We start from the raw sequence: 12,370 nt of genomic DNA, 5'->3' as shown, positions 1-12,370 counted from the left end.
TCCAATACTTCACAGGTCCCGTCATACGTCCAAAAAGCGAGCCAATGCATGCCTGGTTCACCCTCGGGATCGGTGTTTACAATGTAAGCTTGGGGTGTCCTTGTTTTCACGAGGGGTAAGCGGTCTGCTGGAAACACTCCTACAAAGTACGGTCCCAGGTTGGGATGATGTCTTGCCAAATGTTCTAGCTGCACATTGGTAAAGGCGACAAACTCCATCTTCTCTTTTAACGGCGGTACACGTCGTAGAGTACTGCCCCGTTAGGATCCACTTCAAGAGTATTTTCAAACTCAGCATACATCACAACATTTATAACGTGATCGGTTGGAGCTCCAAACTGAATAATGATTCTGACATCTCCTTCTTGCCTTGGGTTCAGGTTAGGGCTGTCAGCAAGCCCGTTGGCCACGTTGTCAAACATGAACAGAGTACAATTTTTCCTATGACCCCATTCACTAAACGCGATCATACTGGGTTGCTTTTTGCCCCAAGCCCCACTTGCCTGGAGAAAACGAAAATAACCAGCCAGATCTTTGTCTCCGTTGTTATAGTTTAACTCCAGGGTCTCATACGGGTATTCCTCTCTGCGTACAGACTGTCTAATGCTTTTCACTCCAAACTTTTGAAAGGCGAAAGGGTGGTAATCCACTGTTCCATTGAATGCTTTGTTATGTAACAGTCCTACAATTAAACGATCTGGGACTTTGCCGTGAAACAAATTCCCCTCGTCAAATTCTAGTATGTTGGCGGGATGTGAAAACACACGGATCTCGCTACGCACTACTGGGTAAGAGGCAAGCTGTCTTTTGTTGTGACGGGTGACACTCAACTCTTTGTAGATGGAATCGCTCAGTCGGAGCTGGCAGAGATGAAAGGTGATTTTGATGTCATCTTGATCCAATCGTCCCCTCTCAGCCACCCCATTCATGAAAAAATCCGCTGAATTGAAGAAAAAGCGGATTTTAATCTCCACATCAGGTACCAATACTTTTCCCATTTGAAAGGCTTCATGGTGTGGTTGGAAGATCAGGCAGTGCTCTTTTCCCTCAACGTAATTCGCTTTTTCGGCTTTTGCGAGGGCCAGGGCTGACTTGTGATTGGCTGTTAGAGCTTGATAATCAGTATGACCTGCGCCTGTGTTGCTGGTCGTATCGATGTTGTTAGCGGTCCACTGTTCTGGAAAATCTATAGCTTGATACCATCCTTGAGGTTTGAGAATCGTCTCAGCTTCTTGCTTATCATAGTTGAGCAGGGTTTCAAGGAAAGCTTTGTAGGCATACGTGTCAGTTTGATGACTTATCAAGACTCCATTTAAGTTCACTGTGACTTGTTTGATTAGACTGTGGGCCAAGTTAGGTACAGGCCAAAGATTGGTCCCGGTTACAATGTTGCCGCCATTGGATTTTTTCAAGGATAGTTTCATAGTAAAGTAACTACGACTCAAATCCACATATTCGTCAACGGCTGGCACCACAAATTCCATGGGGTTGATTCCTGTGTTGATGGGATACATGGTAATCATACGATAACCATCAATGCTCGTGTCTGTAGGTGGCACTTGAAACACTTGCAAAGCAGGGTTTATCATTTTTCGAGAACGGGGGTGCGTTACTGAGGCATGCATCCTTAACGTTTGCGTCGTCGTCTGTGTCGTGGCCTGCGAGTGTTCACACTTTTATATCGTGTCCGGAGTGCTTCCAGCAGAAAAGGATCTATTCCACCACCACGCATTCGATACTTGGGACCCTTGTCTCCGCGCATACGTCTTGGTCTCGAATAAACAATCATACTGTGTCAAACAAATCCCTTACAATCTTAGGTGCTCGTTTCTTGACCTGCTTGGCTGCGACTTTTCTGGCTCGTTTGACCAACTGTCTGCCTCCTTCTTTCAGTGCTGCTTGAGCTAATTTTCTCTTCACTGCTCGTGTGGCTCCCCTTTTAAAGCCTTGCAGTGGCTTGGTTCGTAAATCTTCTAGACTGTGAGATTGCTTTAAACCTTGAAATCCTTCAGAGAGTCCCCCTTTTAAGATTTCGAACACGGTACTGGCTACTTGACCTCCGAGACCCCTTCCGTTCTGTACGGGGTCTGGACGAAAACGAGTTAAACTTCCACCGCGCATGATGAGCTACACTGTTTTGCAAAAAGAATTACTGTCCTGGTTTTATACTCTCAGACTTGCTTGAAATGTAGGGTTACAATGGTATTGCCAGAACCTAACTTCGCCAGAGATCCGCTGGTTTCAGCAATTTGCGTTTCAATGACATCGTAATGAGTTTGACGTACGTTTACGTATTGAATGTGAAGTGGCTCAAAATACACACTCCCCCGACCCTTGACTTTGTATTGAATCTCCCGCAACAGATCTGTGACTTGGTTGCCGACAACGTGGCTTTCTCCAACATTGGAGTAAACTTGTAACGTCCTTTGAGGATGGCTGAAGAGATCATTAAGACAGGTTTGTGTGTTGAGAAACACCCAATTGCAAAAATTGCTAAGTTGTAATTCGTCGTTCTCGACGACCCATAAAGAGGCCATAGGATGAGCGTTGTCAGGGAAAAATTCGTAGCGTAGGTTGGGTCCCAGTTTGTACTTGTCTGGACCAGTATCTGTCACCCATTTCGCCAGCTTGGCCAACTTTAGATTGAGTTTGAGAAATAGCTTGCCCAAAAGTTTGGAATGGACGTCTTGGTACAACACTTTAAGTTGCCATTGATGGTATTTTTCTACCCACACAAAATCGGGATAGAGCCGTTTGTTTTCGTAGACGGAATATTTTCCACCCGAATAAGATTCCACCATACTTGTCATAATTTTGTCAAAGAGAGAACCCATGAACAGTTGACTATCTCGTACAGTTGAATCTATTTGATTCCAGTTCACCATCGCTTCCAGTGAATAATCCAACACTTTTGGGGACGAGGTGTATTCACCTATACGGGTCACTACCAGTGGATTACCATACGTTTGATCCATCAACAGCTCGACTTGTATGTCAGGTAACGACACGGAAACAAGTCCAACGCTCCAGCCAGATCCATGGAGAATTAAGGGTTGAGGAAGACGAATCTTGAACGAATTGTTGGCATTGGTGGAAAATTCTGCTTTGTTACTGTGACTAGGTAAAGTCAGATAGAAACTCATAGTTTCACCAAATCTTTCTTGTTCAACCACGTTCTGTACTTTGCCGGCCAGCCGCTCCAGTGAACATATACCTTGTCTTTGGTTCTCTTAAGTACTTTTTCGATGCGGAACAAGGCTTGGTCTGGTACTGTCACTTTTTGTACGTCTTGTTCGTAAAACGTACCTTCTATTGGTGTTTCGTCATATTCGCTCACTTTGTACGTTGCCACGGGTCCTGGTTTAGCTTCGCGAATCAAAAACACTTCCTCTGTCCAGCCAGGGAGATAACTTTTTTTAAACGGACGATGTTTCTTGTTGAGTCGGACGCGGTCACCCACTTTAAGCTTAGGTTTCTTCCACTCTTTCAATTTTTTGCCGTACAAATTGAGCCAGACTCGTTTCTCATTTTTTGCAGTGACTTGGTTTGGGGTCATGCCAATACTGCGATGCTTAGAGTTGTTATAGCTTTTCACCAAGTCTTGCAATACATTTGTGTAACACAGTTGATTACTAGCTGTAAACCATCGGTACTTCCTATCTTTTAGAGTCCTGTTGAATCGCTCCGATACGCTTGATTTGGTATCCCCATGCGTGCTAAAATGATGAATGTTTTTCTTTTTCAAAAATGCTTGAAACACCTTATTATAAAATTCTTTACCCGCATCTGTTTGAAGTCGTTGTGGTTGACGTCCACCCTTGAAAATCTTCTGAAAGGCTAACACGACACTTTTACCTGTTTTATCTCGCATGGGCTGAACCCAGGCATGTTTTGACAAAACATCAATTACCGTCAAAAGATATCTTGTTCCTTTGTTCCATCTTTTTAATGTTTGGACCTCTATCAAGTCTGCGCACCACTGAGAATCGATTGCATAGACTACCACAGGCAAGGTTGGAAACTTCTTACGTCGAGGCTTATGCAGAGTATAACTAAGTATTTTTTGCAAAGTCTCTTGAGCGTCTTTGGGTTTAATACGCTGGGCTTGGGCAAAACGTTGAACTCCTCCTAAACTCCCCTCGGAAGCAGGATTCTCATATTGACTTGTCAAACCCATGAAGCAAACAATCACACGCACACAAAGTTAAACACTCTTTTTATAGTTTTATTGACAAAGACCAAACAAAAGGTTGAATTTCGTTACAGAAAACTCTACACTATAAGAAAAGGACGATTTAATGCATTGGTTGCCAATACATGTCTCTGTCTTTCATCAATCCTTGGTATTGCTTTTTTAGCAACTTAAAATCGTAAGGTGGTCCTTGGACTTTCATTTTTTCCCACAAACCATCGAGCTCAGGGGTGTACACAAAACCACGAAACTCGGGAGGGCTGGCAATTTTGTTGCCGGTATCCGTCATGATAAACCCTCTTCCCCATTTGGACCGTTTCTGTGGTGGCTGGTTCAGCTTGCCATAGTAAGCTTGGCGATTGGCTTCCAGACGGCGCTTTACTGGAGTGAACTTGATTGGTGCCTTGAACTTCATTTGTGGGTTACAGTACTGCCTGATGTCCTTGACACGATACGGGGGGTTGGCTTTAAGCTTCTCGTCATATAACCAAAGACGGTTATCGTCGCTCAACAGCTCATCTCCCCATTGGAAAAACTTGACACTAGGATCACGACTGGTTAGGTATAGGCGTCCTGGGTTGTCTTGGCTGTGGCTGAGACGAAGGGACAGACTCTTTCTTTTCAACAAGGTGCTGGAAAGCAGAACTCTGATGCTGTAGTGCAAATCGTGTAGGGCATTAAGGTAGGTCTCTGCATCATCCTCTGAGCAAAACACCACACAGTTGAGGTCGTTGCAGCGTAGGTAATTGTCTCCCTGTTGAGACGTAAAGTGTTTCAATGTTGTTTGATGAACAGGACAACAAAACTGTGGGGCTTCCAACAACTCGTCTGGCAACGCCTTTGCCAACCTGTGTATGTCATCAACTGGGTATTCATCTTCTGACTGGAAACCAAACATATCAACTGGAGTCTCGTATTTTGTACGAGGTTCTTCCTGTTGTTCCCTTTTTTGATCTTGTAGGTGTTGACTGAGTTCTGCTAAGGCCTTATCTGGATCATATTCTCCCTCTGGAATGGCTGCGATTTCGCCTTCCTCTAGCACTTCTTCAACACGTACCATTTGGTTTAGTTGTAAAGGGGTAGCCGGTGTCTCTTCTGGTGCACGCTTTTTAGCTTTCTTGCTTTTGTTCTTTTTCACATGTTTGGTTGGAAGACCGGGATGATGATTAAAGCAGTCATGAGAGATGTTTTCTTGAGAGACCGACATGGTATCTTCTTTCCAAGACGTTGACAGAGTGTAGTCGAACAACTGAATAATCTTGATTTTGAACACGCACTAAATAACAAGTCAAACAATGCCACAATGTTTCTGTATTTGGATTGGACCAGTTTACTCAGGCAGAAAAAACGACGCGACGCCATTTCCAAATAAGGTAAAAATCAATTTTAACAAAAGAACGAATCTCTGTCCATATAATAGGTCTGTAGGTGGCATGTTCGGGCAGATCCTTGAACAAAGAACGACGCGATGTCCAAATAAGGTTAATCTAATGAACCATGTCAATGCCTTTGAGTTCCATGCTCCGGTCCAACCCCATCAGGTGATCCATTTGATCGTGGGTAAAATTCAAGTGTTCGTACACAAAGATTCCTCTCGTATCCATGGAACAACCAAACAACATGACGTAGAGCTCTAAACAATCTGAGCTGTTTTTCAAAACTTTAAAACAAAACTGAAAATCATCTGTTGTAAACGTAGGCTTTGCTATTCCGTAAAGACACGTCAGATCTTGAAATTGTGTCAACACTTGGTCAAACTGTATAGCTTTCGTAGCCAATAAATCAAACACAGTGTCGTACAGGAGGGTTCGGTACTGGACATGTTGATTGGAATACACAGAAGCATCTGTGACAATGACAGTGTCTGTCTTTGCTTTCATTTTGTACATGACAGCTAATGTCCATAACCTTTTCCACTCACTCTCTTTGAGTTCCTTTCCTAGTTTCACGTTTTCAAGTAACTGCATCATGACCGTGTGTAAACTGCGACAGGTTTGTGCAAAGGTAGCTCCTTTTATACCATACACATTGTCAGCAATAGATTTAACATCATACGTAGCAAACAAAACCACGAAGGAATGTGACGGTGGTGTTCTCGAAACAGCCAGTCTCGGTAAGTTCCAAACAGCTCTGGAGATAACCCTTGTCTCAAACATTCATAATAAAACATAAAATGAAAAGGGTCGAGGTGTCCGTTACACACTTCATTCAGAGCTTCAAACATTTGTTTTGGACATTTCTTCTTAAATGTTTCTGAAGATATTACGTCATAGACAAGTCTGTGCCCTTCGTTGCCCATTTGAGCAAAAATCCATTGCATGAGGCGTTCCTTGGATGGTTTCATGATGACAACTGACGCTTGTGAACACGGAGCTAGCGTTTTTATAACCGTTTTAGGTGTACTTAATTTGCACCCGCGTAGCCGTAAGGAAAAGACTGGAACGTGACAGGGTCGACAACTCTTTTGTCAAACACAATCTTGTAAGACTTGTATTGTGGAAAGGTGAATACGTCTGACGTCTTGGCGTCGCGCACAATGTGGAAACTGTTGATAATTTGATGTTCGCGTGGTTTGGCTAGGGGTTGTTGAATTTCTTTCACTACGTTTTCGCGAAGTGCATCGTAGTTTAACTGTTGTTGTCCCTCACAGTTCAACTTGAACCCTCTCACTTTGCATTCTTTCTTACCATTCTTTGTAAGATATCCATAGTTTTTGGCACCCGCGCTTGCAAACTCAGTGATGTAGTCTCCTGGATCAAGTTCGTTGGTGAAGTCTCTTAAGTAGTCCCCAAGAGATGGGTTGTACTGGCTAGGTCTGTGCAAGTAAATGAGAGAGTCAGTGTCCATGTACAGAACTCGTTCTTTGAGTTTCTGTAAGCTCTCGTACAAGTGCAAACGTGCATGACAAGTTGTGAAGCAAGCAACGAAGATGTTCAGGTTGGGTGACAGTGGCACATCATTCTCGTTGTGTTTGTATTGGACTTCTACGATATCGTCGCTGAGAACGGACACTTGTTGCACCTCATACGCATCTGTTTCCAAGTGTCTGTGAAACTCAACTGGATCACTGAACTGACGTACTTGTGTTTTGTTAGGGCGCTGTACAAACTTGCCCCAGAAACTGTTTAGCATCATTTTTGCCAAAGCTCTCAGACCAGGGTTGTAATGTATCTTGTGGTATTCCAACTGGATCCCCTCGCGCTCATAGTAATCCCTCAAGTACTGTTGGCGTTTGGCTTCGTCGTTTCCAACATGTTCTGGCCACCCGCTTGCTTCCTGCTTGATTTTCAGCCAGGTGTTCACGTAATTTTTGAAGAGGTCACGTGATTTTTTTCAAAGTGCCAGATCTCATGCAGCTGCACCATCTCGTACCCCATTTCTAAGGCCTTTTGAACTTCCGGAGTGCACCACGTACCTGTGAGTTGCCTTTCTTGCGGGGAGTGACGACACCAATACGAGCGCTCTACTAGAGGTTTCACCATTTCGGCTTCAGCGCAGGTTTTGCAAAGGGGAAACACCAGCTTGCCTTGACAGCGATAGGGAAGCACAGGATGATAAAGGTTGTACGGGGGTAACAGAGTGCAACGGACAAGGCCAAAGTACTGGGACCAATCGTCCATGGAAGGACTGCTAATGAATATGGGATGTCCGACAGGATACTCTTTGGTTTTGTTGACAAAGGGGTACAGGCTGGTAAAATCAATGTAGCGGATTTCTTCGCCCTCTTCCACCTGATGGTAAAGCTTGATAGCGTTTGTGCGACCCCCAAAGAAAGCATCTCGAGGCTGTAACGGTGGCTGTAAGTCAAGACATCGGACAAAATCAGCTATCTCTTCATTCTCTTGTTTCATTCGTTTCCAGGAACACTCCCACATCTGCTTGACTACATACCCTTGTCTCTCAAGGTAAACCATCTTCTTCAGGGTTCTTTGATACACATCGCGCATTGTCACACCAATGTGACGGGAGTGAATTTCTTCCCGGTGTGGAAAGCAATCAGGACAAGAATGGTAATAGCACCCATGAAATTCATACAGCGTCCCGGTGACTGCATCATATCCGTCTACGTGGTAGCGTGTGTTTGGAACCAAGAACTCCCCCTGGTTTCTAGTGTGTTGGATTCTGTCACTTCGAACGGTCGGAAAATCTTCAGGATAAGCCAGAGTCATCAAATCCTCAGCCATAAGGTCTTCTTCGCTCATAGCTGCACGTTCTGCTCTTCTTAGTTGCTCCTCTTCCCAGTAGAGCCACTCCAATGCAACATGAGACTGGTTCATTTGACAACGCCAACCCATCAGCGGTTCATTGGCCAAAGAGCCTTCGATCATTCTGTTCATGCGGAAATCTGCATTGCAGGCAGAGGCAATCGTCATCTTTGTGAATGGATCAAACCCAGAAATCTTCTCAAACAAAGTCTTGAATGTCAAACAACCTTCTTTCAAGAGCTTAACATCAGATTCACAATAAGCTCTTAGTTCTTGTCGAAAATCAAACGGTTGATTCTTCTGCTTCTGTCTATCGTACCACTCTTGAAATTCTCTTCGCCCCTTAACTGACATGTGCTGTGGTGTGTAGTAATCTATGGCAGGCATTTCTCCCACGTACTCTTGATGTTCTGGTGTATTGAACAAATGTGGAAAATGACCCTTCTTCAATTCTGTTATCCCAAACGTCTTGGGAAACGCCGAGAGGGGCATTTGAAAAAAGAACAGACTGTCTATAAAACGAATCACGTTCACAGTCAACTGCAGAACTTTGGCTCCATTGAGAATACGCTCTACAATACGACCTTGCTTCCGATACTCTTTCAAACAGAAGTGCGAATCATATCCCTGAAAATTATGGGCTATTACAGTTAGAGGCTGTTCTCCTTTCTCAGTGAGAGTCTCCAACCATTCCAAAAACTGTTTCACACAATCTGGTCCTTCAAATCGATACATGGTGTCTTCATCTTCCCTCTGGGCAATCAGCAAATTGGGTTCATGTTGCTCTTTTGATTGCATCGATTCAATGTCAAAGAACACGAGAATCGGGGGTCTTTCCTGGTAATCTTCATTACTTTCTGGCTCAGGGTCATGGGAAGCCGTTCCCCTTTTGCGAGATTTGTTTTTAGAACGTCCTCGTTTCCTCTTCTTGCGTTTTTCATTTGCTTCTTCCAGCTGTTCAGCGGGAGTCTTTAATCGCTGAATGAAACACTTGTGATCGCGCAGATCCACGGTTTTTTTACACGACGGACATTCATCGAAATAGCAGACATGCTCCTTAATTTCCTCCCATCCCACGTTCAATTTGTGACAAGTGCGACATCGACGTCTTGTACCACAGATGGTTTTACTCAGGACAGGTTCTGCTTTGTTTTGATAATTTTTAAAACGATGGGCTTCAAAGCAGGTGGTACCAAAAAACAGGCGGTTGCAGGCGGCGCAAGGAATGCTGGCTTGTTGACGACGTTGTAGTGCTAGGAGAAAATCAGGACAGCCCTCTTGCAAGCAGCATCGGCACAGGACAGCTTTACTACATTTGTGTTGATTTAGGCACTTGTACGGTTTATGACATTTATAACAGAAATAACTGCTTGTAAACACTCCAGGCAAACTTGTGATCACGTCATAATGTTCACCGCCATAAAGAAGAATGATCCTTTTGTCGCTTGAATCGGATGAAAAGGATGTGACTCGGTAATTTAATCGACTGTCCACCATTAACAATTCATAGTCTTTCAAACTATTAGTTTGCGCAAAAGCCTTTAATTCTTCATAGCCGCAAGGACCTAACGGTACTCCAGCCTCTTCGTGGAGTTCTTGCGCCGCTCTCTCTTGAATTTTCCCACCATGACGAAATGAACTGTACTGGGGGTGCTGCTCTACTTTGGCCTTTGCAGTGACAATGGCTCTTGCGCAACAGAGGTTATCATGGTTTTTAATTTGAATAATACTTCGTTTGTTTATGCGCAACGATTGAATGTTCTGATGCCCTGCCTTGACCTGTTCAGGCTTGCCTCGTCCCTGGGGAGCTGCTCTTGCACGAGTAATAGAGAGTTGAAAAGAATCATCCATTTCAAATTGTTGATTACTGTTCAACATGTTCTGTAGTCGTTGAACAATAGCATCAAGACCCGCTCCGTTCTGTCGAAATGTTCCGATACGACCTGCCCAACCATGATAACTATTTGAGATTCGGTTTGAAGCCAAATTTACGTACAGGCGATCACGATCACTGTCTCCTGGCTCAAGCAATTGCAAGACTTGCCCTATAGCTCGATGCAGACCATCTCGAATGGCAGTTGTTATGTTCTCTGCAGGAATAAAACCTCCTCGTTGTTGAATGCGCGTGTTGAAATGTTGCTCGCGTACGCCATGGCGTCGACTGATCTGGTTAATATAGGGCTGTAATTCAAATTCCAATACCCCAGGCTCGTGACAACTTAAGTTCGCTCCACAATTAGCTTGAAAATGACATTGTCGTTCAACGTTGTCAGCTTCTTCAACGCAGAAACTGTCACTCAACTGCTCTTCACATATATTATCATCCTCGTCCATTTTAAATCCATTTAGAGTTTAATTGAGCTAAAGTAGAAATGAATCGTACAGAAAAAAGCTATACTTTTATATGGTTAATAATTTATGTCCTTATATGGCCAAAGCATCATCTTTTATTTTTTTTTTAGCCTTTTATGGAAAAGGAAGGCTTTATAAATAATAGTAGCAATACAATTAAAATAAGAATGACTGTATTCTGATTGGTTATTGAATATTATGCAACACGAGTGTGGAGAAAACAGAAAGCAATCTTTACAAACTATGAATCAAGCGTACAAAAAATATCATTTGTTACTCGGGCTTAGTTTTTTTTTTAATCTGTCATAAAATTGTTCTTACTTTATCACAAAAAGCAAATAAGCTAGTGTCAATTTTTTTTTTTCATTTTCCACTTTCTAACAATTTATTTCATAACAGTATAGAGAATTGCATTTGGTAAACTATAACTTGAACTCTAAAATGAAACAACATTTAGTTAAATTAAGTTAAACGCTGGTCATATTGTTTTGTTTGTTTGTTTGCTTTTTTTTTCGAACGAAAAAAAAAAATTCTTGAAATAAGATCTGGTTTTTTATTATGAAAGTAAATTACTAAAGGTTTAAAAACAGACAAGATGTATTTTACACATCCATAAATCAAAAGTCATTGCATTTTATTGCTGTTATTTCGCCGAAGTCGAAACCACAAAGGCCCCTTTTCTATAGAAGGCTTGATGCCAGTGAGTTGAAATTGAACCAGACTTGGTATTAAAGGCTTATAAATGTGAAAACATCTAATCTCCTCATATTTTCGATTGGATTTGAATTCATGACGAGGCAAACACTTGCCTCTAGGACAAAATGCACAACGATCTAGATCACTCATCCCGTTTTTTTTTTTTTTGTGATAATCGCTGCGCAGATCTGAAGTGTTAGCTTTCTACAGTGTGAATCCTTTGAATTAACTTGACTGCGGTGAGCTAAACGAAAAAAAGAAAACTATATTAAAAAGCTAGTCTCTCGAGTAACTGTTTTGAAGCAAAAAATATAAGCAGTGCGAGTACTTGTGTGTGTTAAAACATTTCCCCCTCACAAATATATTCTTTAGAACAAAGTTAACAAAAACACTAAGCGAGCAGTCAGAAGCTAAAACATTAGTATCAAAAAGCAACAACAATAAAACTAAAACCATAAATCAGATGCTCACTGTGAAGCAGTAAACACTCTTCGCTAAACGGCGATGAAAAGCGAGCATGAGACATAAAAACTGAATTCAAACTAACAACGATTACGGGCACGAGAAATAGCGACAACAACAAACTTCAAACCGTTAAATCAAATGCTTAGTCTGAGAACTGAAACAAATTAAACAAACTTTGTCGTACAACTGTGCGTATTGAATTGATCACTGGATCGAGAACCAGTGGGATCAAGTGCAGTCTAACAACAAGAGTTTACAAGCATTGCAGTCGATGAGCTGTGGACACTATTGTTTAGCGTTTTTAGTAGATCGAAGTAAAGGCAAATCGTTTCAAGACTTTTTAAATCAGTTTTCTAGGCATGATTATGTGTTGAATGATCATCGAGTAGCACAGCGTGTTAAAATCATGATTCAGAACGACGTCAAATGGCATCAACTACGTTACTTGGAGTACCAACAAG

At 42.5% G+C, this 12,370-nt stretch overlaps 2 protein-coding genes across 2 annotated transcripts; both read right to left on the bottom strand.

Moving 5' to 3' along the window:
- Nucleotides 1-226: 226 nt before the first annotated feature.
- Nucleotides 227-1,588, bottom strand: LOC144648357 (uncharacterized protein F54H12.2-like). Its single transcript, XM_078507941.1, has one exon. The coding sequence runs from the start codon at nt 1,586-1,588 to the stop codon at nt 227-229; it is 1,362 nt and encodes a 453-aa protein (XP_078364067.1).
- Nucleotides 1,589-6,594: 5,006 nt separating this feature from the next.
- On the bottom strand, nt 6,595-10,730 carry LOC144648356 (uncharacterized). The gene is made up of 2 exons (XM_078507940.1): nt 7,554-10,730; nt 6,595-7,467 (listed from the first exon to the last, which is right to left on the bottom strand). Exons 1-2 carry the CDS (start codon nt 10,728-10,730, stop codon nt 6,595-6,597), a joined length of 4,050 nt encoding a protein of 1,349 aa, XP_078364066.1.
- Between the last annotated feature and the right edge of the window lie 1,640 nt (nt 10,731-12,370).

This window comes from Oculina patagonica, chromosome 4 (genome assembly GCF_052425735.1).
Source record: "Oculina patagonica isolate OP01 chromosome 4, crgOcupat, whole genome shotgun sequence".
Classification (NCBI taxonomy): domain Eukaryota; kingdom Metazoa; phylum Cnidaria; class Anthozoa; order Scleractinia; family Oculinidae; genus Oculina; species Oculina patagonica.
Note: the sequence above shows the minus strand (reverse complement) of the source record. Positions and strands in the feature narration are given on the sequence as shown.